Source organism: Scleropages formosus, chromosome 2, assembly GCF_900964775.1.
Source record: "Scleropages formosus chromosome 2, fSclFor1.1, whole genome shotgun sequence".
NCBI classification, from domain to species: Eukaryota; Metazoa; Chordata; class Actinopteri; order Osteoglossiformes; family Osteoglossidae; genus Scleropages; species Scleropages formosus.
This window is the reverse complement of record NC_041807.1, coordinates 24,217,510-24,242,522: the sequence shown is the minus strand read 5'-3', so window position 1 is coordinate 24,242,522 and position 25,013 is coordinate 24,217,510. Positions and strand designations below refer to the sequence as shown.

Below are 25,013 nucleotides of genomic sequence, written 5' to 3'. Positions count from 1 at the left end.
GTATACAGATGACACACAACACACATGCGTATTTGTCACATCAGCAGCACCATTCGCACCACTATTCACTGATCTAGCTCAGCATCTACCTCCTTGCAACAGCATGGTAACATTGTTGTCTCCCTGACCTATACACTTTTAAACTCCATCCATTTCAACTAGCTCACTGCCAGGTGACATCACCAAGTCACTGTCTTCCTCACTGGATACCTTATTCAACTCAGTACATACCACTACCTGTCTAATGCACTAACATCAGCCTCTCACTGCCTCCTTAACACACTCACCGAACTCATTCCTTACCTAACTTTCCGTATCATCTTGATGGCATAACCGTTTCAGTGTTTTTTTACTTGGGTTCAATAATCCATCCAGCATGAGGACTCACTCTCCACAGTATTTCTTTTTATGAAGTCATTCACAGACTTTCTCTCTGAATAGCATCATCGCTCTGTCTCCTCTCATCTTTAAAGGTTCACTCATCCTGAAGCTTACCTCTCTGAACCAGCATGGTGACCTCACTTCCTCTGGGACACTTGCTCAGCAGGTCTACCACTTGGTTGTGGGTCATGCTTTGGACATTCCTCTTGTTCACCTCCACCAAGATGTCACCCTCCTTCAGACCCCGACAGCGAGGGTAGTCAACAATTTGCTTGACCCTCTGGCCACCCCCTGAGGGGCTATCTGCGATGGTGAAGCCAAAGCCCTTGTCACCCTTCTCCATGTGTACAGTGATGAGTTCTGGCTGTGTGGCAATGGAAGAGGCCAGTGTGACCACATCGCTGGGGTAGGCAGCAGAGCCGTCAGAGGCAACCTCGGCTGATGGGCTGTATGGGCGTGGTTCCTTGACCCCTCCTGCTCCATTGGCCGTCTGGCTGCCATGACTGGAGGGAGAATCATAGCTTTCCTGCCCATTGACGATGATGGGCTCTTTGTCCAGGATGGCCACGGAAGTCACCAGGCTAGTGTTGGGATCATCAGGATCAAAAGGCAGAGGGTAGCCACGGCATAGTTCAAGGTCCACCATGGAGCTGATGGGAATGGACTGAAAAATCTTCACAACTTGGGCATGCGTGTACCCCAGGACGCATGTGTCATTGACACTCACTATCACATCACCTGCAAGAAAAGAAAAAAATTGTTCTGCTCTTCAGACAAAAGAGGAACTATTAAGACAGAGCTCCAGAAATAATTACAAAGATATGAGGTTTTTCTTCCTGCTTCAGGAATCCATGAGCGCACCTGTCTCCATCTTGCCATCTAGAGCTGCAGGGCCATCCAGAACCAAACTTTTAATTTGCAGAAACTCATCAGGCTCGTCTCCACCAACCACAGTGAAACCAAAACCCCGTCGGCTCTTCTTCAACTTGGTGTGGATGAAGGTTCCTTTGAGCTCCGAACGGTTTCTAGTGAAGAAAGGTTTCCCTCCTGCAACAAGATTAAAAAAAAAGACCATTTTATATACATCTTTAACAGAAATGGTACTACCTGAAAATTAGATTTGATCCAGGTTGTGTGGTAACAACAGCTTTCCTAATTTTAATTCCAGGAACAAGGGAACAATTCTTGGAAAAGGAGAAAAAAAAAAAAAATCACCATAAAGTTTATCAAGATTAAAAGTTCACCATGCTAGCTGATTATTTCATTTTGTTTTTAGTAACCTATTTATGCCAAGCTAGATATGCAAATGCTTAATTTAGTGGTCAAATTGATCTTTGATCTTGAGAAGAAGGGTATGTTAATTGAAATTTGTGAACGATAAAGAGTTCAAAACCACCTAATTAACACATTTATTGGACATTCATGTAAGCACATAAGGTTGAACACCAAACCATGGCTAGATATTACACGGCACAGGTTATGAAGTCAGTGGGTCCACAGGGCTTGGACTAGTCTGAGGACAGACATGCGAGACGTGTTCTTGCTCATGATGCTTACTGGTATCAAGAGAACAGGATTCATGAGGAAATCTGCTTTCATCCTCTTTTGCAGGAAAGTCACACATTTACATGTACACTTATTCATTTAGCAGATGCTTTTTTCCAAAGCGACATACATCTCATAGAAAATATAATTTGTGCATTACACTAGGAGAAAGAGACACATAGTTGCAGACGTGATTTTTAAGTAAAGTTAGTTTGTTTCTTCCCACTTTATGCACTGATGTGCATCGCACGAGTAGGTGCATAAAACTCAGGATAGGTGAATCCTAATCACCCTCCTAAATTTTTTTTATTTTTTTTTTTTTAAAAAGGTACACAAACATTTACATACAATACAGGAGTAGCAGCTGTGAAAGGCTTATCAGGGGATGATCATAAAGTTCCGGTGCATGAACATCTACACCTTACAAAGGTCAAAGTGAGTATCCGTATGCTCTTCTGCACGAACAGTTTTCCGCAAACACGAAAACAAATGTCTGATTTAAAACGAAGTGATCAATGGGGTAAAATAAAGAGATTTAATTTTCAACTTCTACCCTGTGCATGCTGATGTAAGCAGTCTCCGTCTTATTCTATGGTATAGTCTTTAAATAATCCACCTCGTTTCATTTCTACACCGTGCAAAGCATATTTGTGCTGCTACCGTGTGACAGGGAACAAATGAATACCTGTGCTGGGAAAAAAAAATGTTAAGTGAGGCTGCCAACCATTAACTAATTCATATCAGTCTGGAATGGATTACTATTACTAAACACATATGCTGTTTCTCATCATATATTTGAAAGTCACAATTTATAGGTATACAACAGAGGCTGGTGACCAGGTGTAGAAGGCATTACATTTTTGTGCAACCTGCAATAGCGCATAACCTGTTAAAGCACCTTGAACACTTGAAGCATAATTCTGTGCAGCTATTTATGATGCAGAAAACATTTTTGTTTCTTTTTCAGTTTAAAACAGAACCCCCATATATTGAGCAACGTGTACACATCACAGTTTTACACTTTATTCAGATATGGTCCTGGAACTCTTCAGGTCAAGTACTGTACATTGATTGGATATAAAAACAGTTCTGAGTTTGGGATTTGACCCTACAGTTTTTGGGATTAAATTCAGTTTCTTAACCACTAGGTGTAAGGAGGTACAGTATGGACACAAACAGTTTGAGTGCATGTATTTACACAACAGTACTGAAGAAAGAGATATTTTAAATCCCATTACAGATACCAGAGGGGTAACACCTGGGTTTCTTACAGGTTTTCCACTCTGCTTATTATCCCTGTGTTTCACTGCGTGTCTTGCAAGTGAGCATCTGCTAGAGTTCAAGCGTGTGAATGATATGTGCTGGGCTGAAATAGGACAAAGCAATAGTACTGTCATGTTTGCCTTCAGCCATTTCCCACAAGGAAGCAGTCTGACAAGCGCCTATACACTGTGGTGGGTAGTATTAATATTCTTCGTCTGTCTGATGAGACCCATGTACAGACTCTTAGATGGTAACAGACCCCTGAACGCAAGGCAACCCTTTGTGCCTCTGTTCACTTTACTTTTGACTCCTGCTGGTCACATGTTCCTGCTCTGTATGTGATATACTGTCTGCAACTTTCTGTGGGCAGAAAACTCACGTTTGGGCCCCTGTGATGGAGGAATTGGTGGGACTGTTTGAGGGTCCCGGTATGTCTCCAAGTGGTTGGTGGCATAGCTGGCCAGAGGCACACCAGCGGCCGAGTGCTCTTCTATCCATTCTACAGAACAAAAGTGACTGCATTCGGTCTCTTGTGCCAACGAATACGCACATACTGTTGCCAACATACATACACAGAAACACAGACACACATTCACATTCCTAATCATTTTGCTACATATTGGGTGGAGAAAAAGTCCAACTCTTTTCCATGCGCAACAACAAATCAGGTAGCATATGGCTGACTGCACATAAATGTGCACAGAAGAGGGGGCTGGAAATGATAGATTACAAAGCTCCACCTCTCTGAACTTTGATTTAGTTTAGTTTAAAGCAATTAAATTGTACCAATGGCCTTATATGGACTGCAAAAAATTACACATTTCAAAAAGTTATCCTTTAAGCCAATTTGCAATGAGGTGTTTTCACCTATAGCACACATGCTTCCAGTATATATTTGCACAGTGATAGCTTAAAGCTTTTCAAGCCATGGAGTTTAAAAAAACGAATGCTTCATGATATTGACTCCAGTAAATTATAAGGAAATCAGAAAACGACAGACAAGCACAATCACAAACATGAAAAAAGAAGAAATGATGCCATGCCTGGCTGGGAAACGAACCTCGAATGTACCGCTCACCTTCAGGAGGCTGCGGCTGCTGCTGTGGTTCAAGCTGCTTTTTGCGCTTGGCCTCCAAAACAGGGTTCTCATACTGAGTCTTCCTGTTTATGTGGCTGAAAGACAGAAGGAAAGGGGGAAAAAAAGAGCAGGACCAAGAAGAGGAGAAGGGGATCCATTAAAAACATTGCAAATCTCTGCATGCTGTCAGACAGCAGGACTAGTAAACAGGCAGTGCAAAGATCCCGTAATCCTTCTGGCAGTGCAAAATAAGACCTTTCAGCACAAGAAAATCATTACAATGTGATGTGTTTCTTTAGGTGATAGTGTATGTGGGGGGGTAATACAAAATACAGAATTTTATCCTTTTGATTTGTGAGTTGACACATCAATGGCAATCACTAAATCAAAGCCACAAAGGCATGTTTGCCAAAGTCTTAACTGTCCAACTTAAAAGCCTGGATAAAACAGGAATTACGCAAAGAATGGAAAGTAATATTCCTCCATCTATGGGACTGTAAAAGCTTCTGTTTACGCTATATTGCGTGTCTTGTGAACACAATCTGAGTGTTATCAATCAAAAGCATTTTTAGAAAAAAATAAATAAAAGCTTGTCATGGGTCATAAAACACTATTTGTCCGGACAAGCTTGGTAGGCTTGTCTAGACACATAGCTGTCACAGTGCATAGTGCTCATGGGGGACAAGTATTCAGAGGATTCTCCCGTTACCTGTCATTTACAATGTGTCTGCACATGGTCAATTCAGGGTCTTGCACAGTAGCGATTTAGTATAACTGCCCCAAACATAATACTGGGAAGATGCAGTAGTACACATGATGTGCTATAATAACAACTTTAGAAAAACCAAAATGAAAAAGCAACATTTCATATTCAACGTAAAAACAAATACATGTCACACAGGTCCTGATTACTTCATACGCAGTAGAGCATTCAAAAGGTGAGCAACTTACTCCACATAATATACCCCATAAACCGGATCATCGATTTTCTCCCATCCAGCAGGAAGTTCTGAAAAGGAAAGAGAGAGGTCAAACTAAGACATTAAATCCCCTGGACCATTCTGTTTAAATAGTACTGTGTAAACCCAACGCTATTGTTCAGTTTCACATTTCAGAATTTTGAGAAAATGGTTCAGCTTCACATTTGTTTGTTAGTACCTTCACAGGTATATTCACAAAAGGCAAACGGTGTTAAATTCATTTCAGCATTCATTGCCTTCAGGTACAAACATTTTTGTACATCGCACTGATACTGTATTTACCACACCACCACATATCTACCTCTTGTGCACATATGCATGTCATAGAAACACGTGGTTAGAAATAACTAAGTGCAAGTAAACGAATACCCTTTCGGATGAAAAAAAAAAAAATTATGCCTTTATCTAGAAATGTCAGTGGGTTATGGGAATAAATTGCATAGGTCCTGCAACACAAGGGATAAACTTGCAAATGTGTTAGATACAGAAATGGGCAAACATGCTTACTGTATGATTGTGTGGCAGCTGCAACACAATGCTGACTGTCTTACCAAGATAACTCACTATGTTTGTTGAAGACATGCGAGCAAAACTTCTATATAATCCCTAGGATGTAGAGCAGCATCTTATTATCTCCATCTTATCTGGTGATGCTGCCAGCACACGATCGCTGCAGACTTCAGGCTGCGAGCAGCGCTTATTGCGCTCCTTCCACTGCCAGATTTCAGACCTCTGGGCAGGTTATGAATCCTACTTCCAGCACAAAGCTAACAAGTGAAGCTGGCGAGATGGGCACGCGCAGCCATTAAGACCTCTGGCACTTTGTTTAGTTTTTCCCCTACCTATTTTAATTACTCCAGTTTTCTCAAACACTCATGTGACATAGTAACTGTATATTAACTGTGCTGAGTCCTGTTCACGATCAGCACTTTAGACCGATCGGTTTTATTCTGTTTCAGCAGTACGTGGAGAACACTTATGGCTTGTGAAAAGTCTGAGCAGTCGTTCTAAAGGGAACCATGAGCTGATCAGCATGTGTGAACTAGTAAGCCATATACAACCAAACTATTTGCTCTCTCTGGAGAGGGGGGAAATCACAATGGGTAAAGTAATGCAGAAAATAGCTCTTAAAAAGCAACGTGCAACGATATGGTAGGAAGTAGCTACACAGTAGCACCAGACTGACATACACAAGACAAATGAAATATACATAAGAAAATAAAGAGGCTAAATATCAAACAGCCAAAAGATAGCCCAAAGGAGCACATGTGTTCGTCCAGAACGTGAGGGTGCTGTCTACAGAGAGGTGAGTCCTACCAAGCTCACTGTCCGGTTCTTCAGTATGTACCCCTTCTTCTCCAAGGGGAAGAGAGCAAATGTGTAACAGAGATGAAGACGCAGAAAGAAGAGGAAGAGAGAAGGAGAGATATTTCAGTGAAATATCTGAGAGCTCTTTGGCCAACACAAAGCAACACAAGTTCACGGCAGACAAAGGATAAAGAGCAGCCCTGACTGAACATACTGGGATACTATCACGAGGGATACAGGGCAGAGCTCATCACTTATTGTCCAGCAGGGGTCTCCATTCATGGAATCTGTATTCAAGCCGTGGAAATGCGCGTATCGGCTGAGTCACGCGCTCTGAATGCACTTCGGTTGTGTCTAGTCTTTAATGCGCTATGTGAACTAATGTTAGTTTATGTAAAAGTATGTCTTTTTACTGCAAATGTCGCACTATCCATCGCATAGTAACAGCTTGTAGTGTACTAGATACACTTGTGGCCTGGCAGTCTGAAGGTCTCCTGTTGCAGTACTCTTGATCAGGGTAAGTACCCTGAACTCATTAAGTAGCCTGGTATTGAAATCCAGCATTGTAAATTGCTTTGGGTAAAGGCACCTGGCTTGAGAGGCCACCCTTCCAATTAATCACTTAAATAACATTGTAGTGTTTTCTTCCTGTCCTGTATTTTGCTTGGTTTATACAGAGACTTAAAATGTCTCGAGAAGGACAGCACTCTCCTCCGAGGGGGACTTGTATTTATGCGGGAGGACACAAATAATCGAGTGAGCCGTGGAGGCGGTCTGGTCAAGGGCACTGAGATGGGAACTGGAGCGCAGTGTGACTGCTGAAGTTCCAGTGCACCATCTACGGGCAGCCGGGGGCCTCTGCAGCATGGCAACGCATTTACAGTGGCTCCACATCAGAAAGAGAGCAAGACATCATACCATCGTCTTCACATTCTTCCAGGGGTTTCTGGAGCTTGTCCACACACCGCGGGTCAATCCAGGATGTTGTCTTGGTGTTGTGGCTATGAAATAAAAATAGTAGCACTACACTATTGTAAAATCCTAGAAAATCTGAAGCGTCCTTAAAGTTATGATAACTATTCAGACAGGATGGAAACACTTATATGGAAACATTCTTGTTCAGGCTCGACCCTGTCCATTGCTTTGGGTGACCTTTCTGTGTCATCTCATGAGGAAACGAAAACAACCTCTGTTTCGATTCCTAGCATGAGAGCACATCTCTGTGTAATGCTGTGCTCAGATGCACCTGAAGAAAAGGCTTTACAGTTTTATATATTACTCATTTATATAGCTCCTGGACAGACATGCGAGACAGGATTTTCAGAAGCAATTCATATGATATACGATGCTCATGAGTCAACAAAAATGTGCCACGTCCTAGCAGCTGCAATTTGCTGGTGGGTCACTTCCTTTCCTGACCTGGCCCTAGATAAGTTGTACGGAAAATAGTACAACCTTGTTTAATTATTCAACAGTTAAATATTCATAAAATATCTAAACATGGAATTCTCATGAATTCTGAGTTTTGGACACCAGCCAAAACTTGCACTGAAATATACTGAGGCCTGAGAGATGGAGGAGCAAAACCCAAGTTCATGGAACTTAAGCATACTGCTGGTTCCAGGTACAGTATAGCAGCAATTTGCTCTGTGCTTTTTCGAAGCAATCTAGTATAACAGCAGTCTTGGTACGGGGCCATAATGAGCAATTTCTGCTACCAGTATTGCTTTAACCAGAAGGAAAGAATAATTTCATGTGCCACCTGTGATCCCTGACCACCTGACATCTCTGTTCTACATGTTCAATGAAATGGTTCACTGTTTGTGAGAAGCTTGGAATTCTGTGTTAAAGGGTGGGGTTAAACAGATGTCAGGGAGGAAAAAAAAAAAAAAACTTCTTTGCCAAGATTTACTCGTCAGTTGTTTAAATCACAGGGCCTTAAAAACATTTCCTTCATTCTTATCATTATTTTCAATATTGCAATGGGAGCAATGTCTTTGAGTTCTATTACCAAGCTGAATTCTCAGGGAACAGATCTGCCTGAGCTTTAGGGATAGTCCTCATCCTCTATTTCAGTGTGCTTTATTTGCACTGGAATGTCTCAATGTCACAGCACACCAGTGAGGACAGGCTACATACTCAATGAAGTAGACCTCCCCATTCTCAGTATACGCCATCTCCCAGTTATCAGGCAGAGGGCCGAGCAGGTCCTCTTGGGGAGGCTGGAGGTTGGCGTGCGTCTGCTGGGGGCTGTCCGTGGTGGTGGTCGAGGTGTCTCTGAGGGTGTAGGAATGAGCCTTCTCTTGCGTTGACTGAAGTCGCAGAGCCACCCGCTCGTCCTGTTGGCTAGTGTCTCCTAATAAAAATCAGCAGAGATGTCAGAACACTGAGGAAGCATCTGTGTTATGTTACCTGTTTAACAATTCAAAAAAAAAAAAAAAAAACTATATGCAGCTATGTGACAAATGGACTGTACTCAGGAATCACATCTGTCTCCAAATCTCTCCTTCTGATGGTATAATGCACATTTTGTATTGTTCTCTGGGTTTCAGTCCCCTGGCCTGTTGTAGGGTTACCTCACCTTCCCAGCATTAAGACCAAAGAGACCATGCTGATGACTCTTCTGACTACCTCTCACAGAAGAGATCAAAATTTGGGAAGACACTGCAATGAATCCCTTGGGACTTGAGAGACGGTGAAGACTTTTTAAACCTTTAATCAAACACACAAATAGAAATGCACGCGCCTCACACAATTTATCTGCGTCTCGCCTCAAGCTAGCTTCCTGTTTGGACCGCTGCTAAATTTAGAGACAGGAAATGAAAGAAAATTGAAAATGGGCACATAAATTTCTAACAGGTAGAGTCAGCAAAAAAAGACCTGACTGCCAGCAGGGGCTGACCTTAGTGGAAAATTCAGGTTATATAAACTTCCCACATATTAGGCAAGATGTTCATGCCTTTAACATGAAATATAGCCCTGGGGCCATTGAATCTGTGAAACAGGCCCAATTTCACATGCTCTACCTGTGGTTTGCACATTCCTGCTTAAAACAGCTGTAGTATGTTACTTATAGCCAAACACTTATTCCAGTATAATGAATTACCAAGAACTCACAAAAGAAACTTACCCATAGTCTGTCTAGCAGAAACAAGCAGACTTTATATACCAAGGGATTTTCACGATTCATCACCACATCTCCAATCAGGTACTAAGCAATCTACATGTGTTTCCAATAAAAGTCACTCCCAAATATTGATACATATTCTGCCAATCTGTGCAAACCAACTCATCAAGTGTACTATGATGGTACAAGAAAGAATGCTCAAAAGAAGGCTAAGAGTTCGGTTAAGAGTCTGGGAGTGATGATAGACTTGAGTCAATCTTTCTCTCAGCACATCGAAGACACAACCTGGATCTGCAGATACATCCTGCATAACATCTGCAGGATTCGTCTTTGCCTCACAACTGACTCTGCCCAACTACTTGTCCAGGCCCTGGTGACATCCCTTCTGGAGTACTGCAACTCTCTCCTGTCTGACCTTCCTGCTACTGCCATCAAACCTCTACAGCTGATACAGAATGCTGCTGCCTGAGTTGTGTTTGACTTGCCAAAGCATTCCCATGTATCTTCTCTACTGGCTTCTCTGCATTGACTTTCTATTGCTGCCCGGATCACATTTAAGACCCTGGTTATGGCCTACAAATGCATCAATAAAACTGCTCCCAGCTATTTACAAGACTTGATCATCCGCTACACTCCAACCAGACCACTACGATCTTCCACATCTACCCGCTTGGCGGTCCGATATAAAAAGGTAAAACATGAAAGGTTCTCGGTTCTGGCTCCGTTGTAGTGGAATGACCTCCCCCTCTCACTCAGAACTGCTGAATCTCTGTCCTCATTTAAAAAGGGTCTGAAACCTTATCTCTTCTGCACTCACTTCCCCCATGATCTCTTAAATTCATATAAGGTGTAAACATTCATGCACTATGACTTTAAGACCATGCCTGGATAAATCTTTACACAGCTACTCCTATAATGTAATGTAAATGTTTATACATGGCTCAAAAAAAAAATATATATATTATATATTACTAGGAAGGTGATTTGGAATCGTTGATAATCAGAAAAAGTTTTATACAACTACTCGTGTGATGAACATTGGTTCATATGGTGGAAAGCAAACTAACTGCACTTAAGAATCACACGTCTGTATCTAAGTCTCTTTCTGCTAATGTGATGCACACATTGTATTTTCTATGAGATGTACGTTGCTTTGCAGAAAAGCGTCTTCTAAATGAATAAATGTAAATGTAAACTAAGGCCGTTCTTCGACTCCGAGAACGCGCGCACCCCACCCCACAGCCAGATGGCGCCATTATTTGGGAATCACAAAGGAAAAAGGAGAAAAATCAGCACAAAGACATGATGTAAGCACGAGACACACAGCATCCGCGACGCCCGACGCAGGTTTTCCCAGGCTGCCATTACCTGTAAGGCTGTTGTTCATTTCAGGAACCTCGCCGTCATCCTCGTGTTTCGCAGACACTACTCGAGCATCTTGCATGTCATTGTACGACTTGGTGTGCTTCGGGGTGGACTGCTGTGAGCCGCCATGCAAAGCATCGCCGGTAATCACTGTCCCACAGGGGGGTTGGCTTGGCGGCTTGGGTGTTCCATAATAGTTGCCTAGGCAACAGGGGGGACATTAGCACGTTTCAAAAACGCACAAGCAAGCAACATAATCTTCATAAATAAGACCCTATATTCACAGTGGGAAGGAGGAGATGTAAGTTTCTCTTGTAAGTATAGTCTGTGAATGTTTGCTTTCAGTACAGTCCAAGGTTGTTTTTTGTTTCTAACAATTCCATTTTCAGTTAAAGGGGGGGTGGGTCGACTTTTCTGCAACATTGACATGCACAATGTGTTCATTGCGAGGGAGAAAAAACACCTAATGAATTTCAATGAACAGCTTTTCTAGCTCCTTGGTTTAATGATTTTTACTATGAACAGCAACCATTAATTTTCTCCCAGTGAAAATAGAAAATAATTTTGTACAGCCCCATATATTAACACCTAAAGCCATTACTACTTTGGAAGCTAAGATATCGTGGTTATTGCACTGCTGAAAAGAAACCCAAAAGAGACGCCTGCAAGCTTGAAAGCTATTAAACAGTCAGATTTTCAGGCACTTAAAGATGAAGTGAACCTGTTCACTGCTGCTCTACAGGGACAACTGGAACGCTGACTGAAGCACACTCGGTGCCCCCCAGCTGCGTGCCATGTGATACCACAGTATGTCCTATACTTGTTCCTTCACTGAGGTTAAGGCACACTTACAGGAAAGACATACAGTACTGGTCCAAAGTTTGAGTACACATTGTGGAGGCTGGACCCGCAGGGCAGTCAATTAACAAGTTTGGTCAGGAAATGAGCTGCTATGTCTTCTCGGCTCTTCTGGAGCAGTTCCCAGAAATGCTGGGCACCCGTGGGTCGCTTCACCTTCACTCTCTGTCCAGTTCATCCCACACGAGTTTCGTCCAGGATGCCCAGGTGCGCTCACACTTTTCATTGGTACTTTTTAAACTTTGCATAAAGCACATCTAGCTTTAAAGGCACATTCAACCACGGGCAGGGATGAAGAAAAAATGCAGCTTCCTTTATAATACAAATTACCTTCATATGTTCCTATTTCGAGAAGAGTGCCACTTTTCTCAAGGTTTAAGAAGTCCTCCACTGATAGGAAGTTGTAATCGACTCCTGGGAGTTCGCCGTCTCGAGGAGGACGGGTTGTACCTGGGGACAGAGGCAGGGAGAATTGCAGGGTTTCTATCAACCATTCACTTGCTGACCATCACTGGAAAATTACACCAACTAATGGTTGCAAATATGCCACAATATGGGGCAGCAGGTGGCCTAACGGTTAGAGACGCCACTTTGGACTCAGAGGTCACAGGCCTGATTTCTTCTCTCCTGTGGTTTGATCAAGGAACTGACCTTAGATTACTTGAGTAAAAAATTACCCGGCAGTTTAAATGAGTGAAAACTGTAGGTAGCTTAACACTGTACGTTGCTTTAGAGGAAATCTTCAGCTAAATGAATAAGTGTAAATGTCCGTTTCATAAATGATGCGATTCTACTGTTTACTTAACAGGAGAAATAAATTGAAATTGTGCCTTATCTCTGCCTCACGTTAAGGTGGTACAACAACAGGCCATTCGGTGTGCTAATAACTCAAACAGCAGGAAATTAACGCCGCTGCCTCGCACTGGGGCTTTCCTGCCAAGCACAAAGTCGTCCAGGTGTAAATACGGAAGCTCGGCTTCACCTGCGGAGAGAATGAAGCCATCACTCGGCGATCCCTGCTCGCGAACGCCGCTCGGTGTTCCGGGAGGCGGATCACGTTAAACGGTGACACTGCTAGCACCGAGTCGCCGAAGACTCGAGCGCCAGCTTCGGTGCCACAATGTGAGCAGACAAACTTGCCAGACACGACAAAAACGACATTATGCGCGTTTGCGTCTGTTTCGCCATCTGGCTCGTAAATCGCTGTGTTGGTGAAAGTGCTAATGTTTCCCGGCAGACTGACAAGTGGTGTAAATTCCAACATTTAAGAATCCCGCTGCAGGATGGGAAAGGGTAGCCGTTAACACCATGCTGATTGTAATTAATGTGAGGAGGGAGCCCTGCATCCTGTCTCATCCTCAACCCCAGTGCCGACCAAAATAAGGTTACTGTACAACGTGTCAATTTCACAGGACAGGCTGTTTACAGCTGATGTGTCACAACTACGAAAGACGCGACGGCGCCATATAGCTTGGTGGACAAGGATGTGGATCAGTTGAATGTAAAGTTTTTGGTTCAAGTCCCAGAAGGAGTCCTGCTGTTGTACTGTCAGCAGACAGAATTTCACTACTAAAATACCTACAAATGGGCAAGTCCCACTGGATAAAAACACCAGCAAGGGAGCAAGATAACATAACTGACTGTAAAATGTTCAAAATTTACATTTTAATTTTGGACTTCATAAGAGGCAACAGACAGCGCTAGTTTGAGCCTGCGGTGCACAGCTGTGCTTCACTAAGAAACGGGGCTCTGAGCAGAATTTATACAGACATTTGAAAACTCAAAAGCATGGGAAAAAGTATTGAAAGCAAGGGAGGGGTCAGTCACTTTCTAAGCAGAAGGATGGGGGGTGGGCATTTCTTGGGATAAGCGCAGCATTCAAAGATGGCAACGACTTGTGGTGCAAGCTGCCAGAGGCGTGTTATTATGCAAACAAGATTTTTTCGGGTGGCAGTGTTCAACAAGGTTTGGATGGATATAGATGGAAAATGCTTGTATTGGAATGGCACCTTATGTTTATTTCACCAAACAATGTGCCAGCCAGAGATTAACATTCACAGAAAAGGTTTTTGTTTTTCAAGAAGTGAAGTGTCATCACTGGTTATAAATAATGCTTCAACAACATAAGAAACATCAGAGCTTTTGGGATTTTTTTTTTTTTTAATGTTTATTGTTCAGAGGGGGTGCGGTGGCGCAGTGGGTTGGACCGCAGTCCTGCTCTCCGGTGGGTCTGGGGTTCAAGTCCCGCTTGGGGTGCCTTGCGACGGACTGGCGTCCCGTCCTGGGTGTGTCCCCTTCCCCCTCCGGCCTTACGCCCTGTGTTGCCGGGTAGGCTCCGGTTCCCCGTGACCCCGTATGGGACAAGCGGTTCTGAAAATGTGTGTGTGTGTGTTTATTGTTCAGAGGGGGTGCGGTGGCGCAGTGGGTTGGACCGCAGTCCTGCTCTCCGGTGGGTCTGGGGTTCAAGTCCCGCTTGGGGTGCCTTGCGGCGGACTGGCGTCCCGTCCTGGGTGTGTCCCCTTCCCCCTCCGGCCTTACGCCCTCTGTTGCCGGGTAGGCTCCGGTTCCCCATGACCCCGTATGGGACAAGCGGTTCTGAAAATGTGTGTGTGTGTTTGTTGTTCAATCAGGGAATATGAAACTTTTATTAGCCAAACACTGGAATATTATTTTCTCTCCCTCTTTACCTCTTATTTTATTTTTGTTTACACATGAATGAAATAAAAACGTGAATTCATATGCCGGTCCTCCAGATTTATAACCTGTGCTATGCCTAAAAGACAGTCTTGAATACACACATATTGTCCACGAAAGACTCACAGCTGTGTTTAAAAATCTTTAGTAGCCTTCAGGTGATATTCACAACACTGAATCACCAGATGCAACGACATGTTGCAAGGAACTTATTTTTATCCATTGTTCTGATACAATTCAGCAGACAGTTTCCCCTAGGCTTAACTTAAATGGTCTTATAAAAATTCACTAATACCAATGTACTATTGCCCTTCCATTTGCAAGTTTGCGCCAGAAGAGTAGCAAGAAAATTCTAAGGTCTGTAATATTGGATATATACACACACACACAGAGTCTGAAACCGCTTGTCCCAAGCAGGATCGCAGAGAACCAGAGCCTAACCTGGCAACAACAGGGCGCAAGGCTGGAGGGTGAGGAGACAAACCCTAGATGGGATGCCAGTCCATCGCAAGGCACCCCAAGCAGGACTTGAACCCCATACCTGGCAGAGAGTGGGATATATATAATATATATAGGATGCATAAAAAAATGGAAGAATTTGCATTTTAAAATGTTGAGATCACAATCCATGAGTTCTGAAGAACCAAGTAAAATTTTTATCAAGCATTAAATGATTTTAAATTATGTCACATAAACCTACTTTATCCAGAAACTCCACAGACTGTTTTTTTTATAAACCAAAATAAACATTTTATAATATGTGTTTTAAATTTCCTTGGGGAGCATGGCTGGAGGAGTACCATTAATATCAGAAAAGGCCTTGACTAATGCAACATCACCATTTGCAAGAGAACACAAGCAACTTTAAACACATGCCTCATGAAAGACAAGTCAACCTCATCGTTGCCTGCTTCTAAGTGCGCTCTCGAGCTTTCTCTCGTGTCATGGAGTACATTTCAGTTACTCTTGCTGCTGGTGACTGCATGGAACAGGAACGCCAGCGCCAAAACGCATCAGACATGTAGCGTTTAAGTAAAGGAGGTGTGTTAGAATCCGGTGGACACTGGCTGGGACGTGTTGCCTGTGGCTGTCAATATCACCTCTAGAAAAGGTGCCCAGACAGAAAGCGAGTAAAAATTATAAGTTATAGTAATCTCCGGTGTTTTATGGCAACAGTGAACAGTTAGGCCACAAGGGGAAAAATCTAAAATCTATTTGAAGTATCAATCTATTAAAATTTCTTTTGTATCAACAGTTATAGACACTGGAGCTGGGCAGCAAAGGGTTTCTGGTTCAAACACTGGATTCTGGCACTGCTGACAGACCACTGAAAAGGTAGCTAACTTGAATTGCCCCAGAAAATGCTCAGTTATTTAAAAGTGAGGTTCAAATCTGTAAGTTGCCTTAGACAAGAATGTGCAGTAGACCCAGCTGTCCCACAATTTACACAGACACATACGCCATCATCCTGTCACTGAAAAAAGCCTACATTGTCAGTGCCATGCAGTACATAGAGAAAAAACTCAAATGGCCAAATGTTATACTGTATTTGCCAGAAAACTTTTTTTTTTTTTTTTTAAAGAAACTCTTTGTAGGAAGTGTTAAGTTCAATTAGCTCTTCTTAGTGAGCGAACACAGTTTTCAGAATCAACAGAGCGAAGTTAAGGAAAAAAAAAAAATCATTGTTTCGAAGTGAGAGAACAAACGCAGATTATACTGTTTAATAACAAAAACAGTGCAAAGTTAAGACGCTGAGCAGATTCCATTTTGAGACTGGACTTCCAAATGGAACAGTACATTCTTAGACAACACAATGCCCCAGTGATGTCAGCTATGCAGAGAATATGAATGCATATTCTTAACCCACAGCAACAATGGCTCGGCTTTCTTCCAGCTTAATCTTAGCAGAGAGGAACACACACAAGGCTCCCAACAATTAAGAATCCGTTCACAAGACAACAGAGTAATATAACCATTTATTGACATATTCATAGGTCATGTGCACCTTGTGACCACTTGACTGATGATTTCATGTAGTCTCTACTCTAATGACCCTGGCCTGAGTATTACTGCCTTTCAGCATCCATACAAAAAGGCATTTGCTGAAATGAAGAGATGAAGCCATGGATGTCATATCTGCAGATTTACCTACCTTGTTAACATGTGGAATGATATGACAGTTCTGTGAGTGTTTAGGGGCATGGTGGTGCAGCGGTTTTAGCTGAGGAGTGCTCTCTGGTGGGTCTGGGGTTCAAGTCCTGCTTGGGGTGCCTTGTGATGGACTGGGATCCCATCCTGGGTGTGTCCCCTCACCTTCCAACCTTGAGCCCTGTGCTGCGGGGTTAGGGTCCGGTTTGCTGCGACCCTGCTCGGGGCAAGTGGTTTCAGCCATTGTGTGTGTGTGAGAAAGTGTTTATATATGTGTGCATGTTGCGACCCAAAGAGGGTCTTGTTGACATTTGCATGAAGCTGACTGCAAGTTGCCTATTGGTAAAATTAGCATATGAGTCAAGCAAAGTGAGGTAATCAGGAGAAATAAGTACAAATGTGGCAAATCAAAACATACACCAAGAATTTTCTATTTGCTGCCACATTTTTATGGTTGAGTGGGCCTACTGTAAGAGTGTCTATTTAGGAACATAAATGGTTATTGATGTTGTTCTCCAGCTGAAGACATATGAATCATTAACGATTAATAAAATAAACTGTACGGTTTTCACACTTGCAAGAAGAAATTGTGCTTCCGTAAACACTGTGGAGAATAAATTTTAGGAAGATGGTAATGCTTAAGTTTACCTTTTGACTCATCATGTGCCACCACTGGCTGTCTCTGCCAAATACTACACTGGCAGTGGTTTGCCTAATAATATTTATAAAAGCTTATTTCCCATTCTGTTCTGGCTTACAACTACAGAAGCCCTCAAGAAAAGAATGAAATAACAAAGATTGCCTTTGGTTATAATGCAAAAATATCTGAAATTATCAGGGAAAAATTAGCTGCTAAAATATTAAACTATTATTATTAAAAGCATCATCTTCCCAATGGCATCTGGACCTGATCGTGGCCTCACTTCCTACTCCCCTCCCTTTTGCAATACAACACTTCTGAAATGAATGATCATTACTACCACCCCATGAACTGCCTTTCAAATAAACACCATTTCCAATCCAATCCATAGATTCATACAAATGAAGTTTGGTGTTCAGTGGTACATGAGTGTCTCAGAACGTTAAAAACAACCATCAGGTGCAGCAATCGCTCAAACGCTCCGAAACACTACTCCAAGTTGCTCTGTCAAGTACCGTGCTGCTTCAGAGAATGCGAACCCCTTAAGTCCCTTAGTTTTATCACAAAATTGCTATTTAGTGAGAATCAGTCTTTCTCATATGACATAATAGGTGTGTAATGAGCAATTCCGTATGTTGCTTTCGAGGAAATTGTGTGTAGCAGAAAAACAGAAGTAGTGCAGGTGCAAAAATAAATGAACCCCAAGTTTGATTAGTTAAACCAAGAAGGTAAACAGAATCAGGTGTGTAAATCATAATCATTTATTCACTTTGTAAGTTCATTTTAATGTTTAAGATTTTATACAAGAATAATGACCATCACTCTAGGGTTCACTTATTTTCAAGCAGCACTGTAGATAAGTGGTTCTTACTTGAACAAGTGCATCACTTTTTTGCACCTCAAATGAAAGTCCAACTAGGAAAAGAGACACAACTTGATTTTTCAGGTGACTAGCAACTGTAAATTACACCTAGTGTGTGACTGTGAGTGAATGTGTGGCTACCCTGAGATGGATTGACATCCCATCCAGTGCACACCCTGACTACCCTTGTGTCTAGTGCTTCAGGAGTAGACTATGGACCACCACAATCCTGACTTGGACAGCTGGTCAAAAGTAGTTAATGAGCAAGCCATGTGTTTTATCCATTGTTCCACGAGTCCACAGGTGTACAAAAAGTATGCACTGTCGATAAGCGTCAACCAACAAAAACACATGTTGAGTCCTCTGTTGACCTTTCATTACTTCACATCTTGAATTTCATTTTTAATAATCATGCAGTAGAGTAGGGAAAAGGCAGCTGACTGGAATTCTGTTCATGGTGACCACTTGAAAGGTATTTAAGATAAGTGGTTTACCATTACATTGTTCTGTGCATGTCTCTGGATTGCAACAACATGCAAACTCCACAAACCCTGAGCAGGATTTGAACCAAACCAAACTATGAGGTACCACCATAACTTACAACGATACCATCCCAAAACAGTACCATCAGATATCCATAGAGGTATCCCATTTCATGAACCACTTGTTCTGAGCAGGGTCACGGTAGTCCAGAGCCTATTCCGGAATCTTTGGCGCAATGCTGAGGGCAGTATGCCCAAGATAGATTTTCAGTCCATTGAAGGGTCATCAAATATTAAATTTTTTAAAAATCTATCATTTAGCAAATAATGGGTGGCACGGTCCTGCAGCAAGTAGCACTGCCACCTCACAGCACCTGAGCTGTTCAGGCATAGGTTTGAATCTGGATAAGTATGTATGGACTTTGCATGTTCTCCCCGTGTCTTTGTTTGTTTCCTCTGGGTGCTCTGGTTTCCTTTTACACTCCAAAGACATGTAGTTCAGGTTGACTGATTACGCTAAACTGCCTGTAGTGTGTAAACAGGTGAGCACGTGCATATATGTGTTTATCCTACGATAGACTGGTGTTGTGTCCAGGGTGTACCCCAGCCTTATGCTCAGTGAGTCTGGGATTAGCTCTGGACTACTGTGACCCTGATCAAGATAAGGGGTTAATGAAAATGCATAGAGAATGGATTTAGCAAACTACTTATCAAAACTAATCAATGCATAAAAAAGACACATCTGACAAACTCACAATCAGACAATTTTGCACTTCCTATAAGCTGACAAACTTTGCACTGATTTACCTTCTCCCTAATGATTTACATTTACATTTATTAATTTAGCAGACACTTCTGTTCAAAGCGACGTACATCTCAGCAAAAGTACAATTTATGCATTACATTAAGAGAAGGAGACATAGCTGCAGACATGAAAGTCTCAAGCAAACCTAGTTTGTTACCTACCACTTGCTGCACCGAGGTTCATCGTTCGAGTAGGTGTATAAGACACAGGATTGACAAATCCTGATACCCTCCGACCAAATTTTTCCTCTTTTTTTTTTAAAATAATATTATAAGATACACAAGCAAGCAAAAATAATGCCGGAGTAGCGGCTGAATAGAGGCACGTATGGTTTAAAATTTGCAAAGAGAAATTCCCTAACTAGCTTGTCATTACCTTCTTGTTATGAGCAACTCTGCATGTGGCCTTCAAACATTGTGCAAAATGCCATATGCCAAGATATACTGTCAAAAAAAAGACTGAATTTTGGCATTTTGTCACTTGATATACCCACACAAAACACAGACTGCATTCATAGAATGTAAGAAAAGGTCAAGGGTTTGGAAATGTCATAAATCCTTCAGCTATGCAGAGTTCAGCTTTATAGTAGTATAAATTTTACTGTGACACAGCTTTTCAAAAGCACACCCATATAACTCAGCAAATGGGTTGAAGATAAATGATAATGTTTTCAATTTTAAAGGAAAAAGGGGTCGACATAATTTTACATTTCTAAATACATGATATTCTCTCTTTTGTCTAACTTTTCTGTGCTAACACTGTTACACTTGGATACAAAGGTGCTTCTATACATGCTTTCAAGCATTTTTTTATTCCCATATGCTTATTGAAATGATTTTCCATCATTCTATTTAAATACATTTCTGATCTCGCAAATTATCCACCACAGTGACAGTGAGGTGTGTTCCAAGGACTGCCACCATGCTCAAAATTTATATTCGGCATTTGTAGGAAACATATAAGCCTGGGGAAAATGAATGATTCATTGCTAAACACTTGCTTGTGCAATAAGGAGTTCTGAAGTGTGCTAATCCATTATAAAAATGCAAACACTTTCTTTGTCTCAGATTTTATTTGGTTTAACCCTATCACAGGATCACATAACCTCGCTGAAATCTGACATTCTGTGCTGGGACAGTCAAAGATGATGGTAACCCTAGAGTGAAGGTGTGCACACTATGAGGCAAACACAGCAAAGTTTCGAAAAGTGCAAATGACTGAACTGCTTTGAGGAGCAGAAGATCAAATTTAGGTCCCTTATCTTCGGCTACAGATTTCAGGGTTTAGGGAACACGACGATTTAATACAAAGATATTGCTGAAGTTGTGTCTTTTACAATCCAGTCCAAGTCTCTAGAAAGATAAATTTTGGTTCAAATACAAAATTATAAAATGGTTTTCTGTGTTTCCCTCAAATCTGTTTGAAAATGTAAATCCCCACCCAGTATAAAAGAGCAAATTTGGGTATAAACCAAAGCCTTGCCCGTTCAGCCCACTTCTATAGATCTCAGCAGCTTTGAAGAAGAGCCTGTCAACTCGGTTTTTACTGAAAGGTACATTTTGTCACAGAGGAACGGCCATCTGAACCAAATATCTGTCAGTGCCAAAGGTTTATTTTTATTTCAGTTATTTACGTAGCTGATGTCTTTAGTCGGTGACTCGAAATATTAGGATTGTGAAAGAAGCTACTTAAAAATATTCACCTAATTATACATCTATTTCCTGGAATAATTCAGGCTAAGTACCTTGCTCAAGGGTATTAGAGCAAGAGTGGCATTCAGACCTAAGACCTTTCAATTTCAAGGCAATGATTCTAAACAGTACACTATCTGTAGTCCTGATTACCATCTAACTGCATCAACATTAAATAGTTTTGAAATCATGAAACTAACAGTGGTGGTTTCAAACTTTTCCAGTCCAATACCTCCATTCAACAATTCACCCCTTCAAGATCTTGCTGTATAATTTTTATTTTTTTACAATGTCTATAGATGGGGGGTGCGGTGGCGCAGTGGGTTGGACCACAGTCCTACTTCTCCAGTGGGTCTGGGGTTTGAATCCCGCTTGGGGTGCCTTGCGGCGGACTGGCGTCCCGTCCTGGGTGTGTCCCCTCCCCCTCCGGCCTTACGCCCTGTGTTGCCGGGTTAGGCTCCGGTTCCCCGTGACCCCGTAAGGGACAAGCGGTTCTGAAAGTGTGTGTGTGTGTGTGTGTGTGTGTGTGTGTGTGTGTGTGTGTATAGATTTTATTTATTTTTCCTGAAAATATATAGAAGGTGCACATGCTGGGACATCCTTCTTTCCCCCTCACCTGACCTCTGAAAGGTGATAAGTTTTTTTTTTCTTTTTTAAAATATTGAACAATTCAACAATTATTTTCTTGCTCAACTGACAATTCTATCCAGATCAACTCAGCATGTTTTCCATTCATACTGCAGGATATTTCCACTCGAATCAAGAGTAACTAACTTTTTCAGAAGTGCAGTAGAAGTAAAGAGGGAGGATCATCAAGTAAAGTCCATATCCTTAACCACTAAGCTGTTTGCAGCCCAAGCATAAGCTATTTTTGAAAAAATACTAAATTGAAAAAGCAGGTTATGAAGTATATTTAGATCATTGTATTTTTAAATAACTTGATATATTCCAAATGAATTCAGAAGTATTTGACTGGCTTTGAAATTTTTACAGATTAAAAAATATTTTTAATGTTGCTAATAATATCACAAAAACCTTATATAAAATAAAGTCAAATCACATAAAATGTATCAATAATTTAATCTTTAAGCCTTGAATTGAACCCCACACATGATGTTTGTGAAAACCTGGCACGGTCTTAGCACTGGTATAATAATACATTTTGGCAGGGAACAAGTTAATGTTAATGCAACCAGTTATACAAACGTGATCGGCTATAACTAAAAAGGGATATCAATGAATTTCGACAAATATAATTAATAAATAATATGTGATTCTGACAAAAATATTCTTCGCCTTTATCCTTCCAAGCGTTTAGGTCTGTACATGTTTACATTTAAAGATGGACTTACAAATGACTTTTGACAACTATATCAATCTACACACACAAAATTTCTATTACAGTCTTCTGTGAGTAATTGTAAAATGATTACTTTCAAATACGAGCAAATAAACCTTAAGTTTAGGGATTTTAAATAGACGTCTAAGTTCGCACTAAGTGTAAAGCTGTGTTTTCTATCAGTATCATCAATCAATCATACATAAAAACCAAATGGTTTCCTCTGAAATGTCCACTATGCTGCCTGATAACAGAGCTGTTTGAATGGCTTCTGTGTGCACAGATATTAAAGAAGCATTAAACAGGTTTGTATGCTTCACGCCTACCAAGCATACTGTATATGTACAGTATGTGTTGGATATTTCCAAACACAAGGCTCCTATGATTCACAGGTAGCAAAAACACCCAATAGTCTCTTAGTAAAGGGTCACCTTGAAAGGAACACATTGCTCAGTTCAGTGCGAAATATGTAAGGTGCATTTTTGTAGCTCTTACGACATTTTAAGTCTGGCCTGCAGCAAAGCTACTAAACAAGAGTGAAAACGCAACAAAATTCGCATGATAATATTAGAGTCAGGCAAACTGCATGCATTTCATATTTAAATATGCCAGCCTGTTTAAGGCCTTTTCTCTTCCCGCCTTTGTAACCTGGAGGTAGTAGGGTCTGCACTGAATACCGATGAAGCAAAGGAATAACATGAACGAGTACGTTTCCCTCAATCTCGTATTTAGGGGGCTGGGGGAGGACAATGACGGCACGGCGTAAGACAGAGCGGGATTCGCCTCACTGCTTCCGAGAGCCCGGCTGCAGCCTGCTCATTTCTCAACATGTTAAAATAATACAATTGCATCCCTGTTTGCAGAACGACGATAACGCTGGGCCTCCTGTTTATCCGCAGAGAGCAGCAGTGCTAACAGCTCCCTCTTCTTAGCTACATGCCATATTTTGCAAATTACACCACCCAGCTGTAAATGCTTACTTATCTCCTTAGCAATTACCTCACATGTGAAACCCTTGTGTGAAATTAATAAGAGACAGAGCTCAGAGCTTTTGCTAAAATGTACAGTATCTTCTCTATAGAGCCATGACAGCGGTAGAGGTTTAGTTTTTCCTTGCTGTTGCCCTCAGCATTAATCCTGATGGAACTCAAACATGGCACAAGAATTCCATCATGCTCTTGTCTCTACTTTTTTGCTCCATCACATTTGCATCATAGCGTGGATTTAAATGTTTTATATAGTATATTTACACTGTATTCCAATCAGGAACACATGTTACTCATCTCTTCTCCTTGTATCACCTAAATAAGCAATCTAAGGAAGAGTAAGTAGGTTATTCACCTCTGCTCCTCTTGACAGCTCTCTCTGCGGATGTGTGTCCTTGAGTATCCTGGGGTATTTGTATGCAGGAGTCATTTCTGGAGAAGAGGGTGACTGGAGATGTTCTTCTACACTTTTCAGATGCACTCCTTATGACATAAAATATCTACCTACAGGTGTTCCTATCCTTCCCTAAGTCTACTCAATCTAAGTAGAGACCGACCAACACTGAACATGTGCATATGTGATAGGAAATGACATTTCATGTTGCTTCCACCACATGGCAAAAGCCCACAGAAAGAGAAAGATGCAATGAGCTGGAATCCCCAGTGATACGAAAAACAATTACATAACTGGAATACTGTATTAAATAGCCTCTCCAGGAGCCTGAAAACACATGTGTGAATGCACACATACGTACGGACAGATCAAGACCTCAGAAACACTCATGCAATGTTGCTCCACAGCAGCATGAGGCTGGTTGTCCTGGATGTACTTTGTAGTATCAGAAGCACCAGACTACTACTCATTTGGCTCCCTCTCACGCTCCCTCTCCCGCCTGCGTGCAGTAGCAGCTTCCCCAGTCTTTGAAAAGAGCAGCAGGAATCAGAGTGCATTAACATCAGTGGCCTCGGTTCAGGCGCACCAGCTGCTCAAACATCCCATTTTGCCTGTCCTGTGCTGTACAAGGCCGTCAAATGCTGGTCTACCATCTCCAATTTTCTGACACCGAGCAGACATCACCACACAACTCCGCTCCATGAAACTATACTCCACAGCACTCCAACCATCCAGGAGCAAGGTTCACATCTGGCTACAAGCTATGCAACAGGTTTCATTAACATCCCATCCCAACATCTTAAGTAACTAGTTGGATACAGGGCGCAGGTGGTAGTTTAATGGTTCTGGATACTGGTGGTGTAAGGCCTAACCGCTACACCTTCTTTGCTACCCTTGGTCAATGTACTTGTCCACTTGTATTGCGGTAAAACAACTTGCTGTATAAACTGGTCAAATAAAGTGATGAGGACATCAGCTCAGTGAATAATGATGATTATAATCCAATCAAAACGGAGCATTAGAAGGATCACGGCTTCAAATGCTGCTGTGGAATAATTATAAATGCA

The 25,013-nt window shown here is 41.8% G+C and overlaps 1 protein-coding gene across 6 annotated transcripts in view; it reads right to left on the bottom strand.

Moving 5' to 3' along the window:
* The window catches only part of LOC108940239 (membrane-associated guanylate kinase, WW and PDZ domain-containing protein 1-like), a 102,252-nt gene that overhangs the window by 20,542 nt on the left and 56,697 nt on the right, over positions 1 to 25,013 (bottom strand). For 3 of the 6 annotated variants that reach the window (XM_029248323.1, XM_029248330.1, XM_029248331.1), the window contains exons 3-12: positions 12,236 to 12,355; positions 11,051 to 11,248; positions 8,695 to 8,911; positions 7,474 to 7,556; positions 6,565 to 6,600; positions 5,219 to 5,276; positions 4,250 to 4,362; positions 3,569 to 3,688; positions 1,243 to 1,428; positions 496 to 1,119 (exon numbers count right to left, since the gene is read on the bottom strand). In XM_029248323.1, the coding sequence (XP_029104156.1) occupies positions 496 to 1,119; positions 1,243 to 1,428; positions 3,569 to 3,688; positions 4,250 to 4,362; positions 5,219 to 5,276; positions 6,565 to 6,600; positions 7,474 to 7,556; positions 8,695 to 8,911; positions 11,051 to 11,248; positions 12,236 to 12,355 (1,755 nt within the window). The remainder of the gene's footprint in view (positions 1 to 495; positions 1,120 to 1,242; positions 1,429 to 3,568; positions 3,689 to 4,249; positions 4,363 to 5,218; positions 5,277 to 6,564; positions 6,601 to 7,473; positions 7,557 to 8,694; positions 8,912 to 11,050; positions 11,249 to 12,235; positions 12,356 to 25,013) is intronic. The other 3 variants (XM_018762242.2, XM_029248324.1, XM_029248333.1) reach the window with 3 other exon arrangements.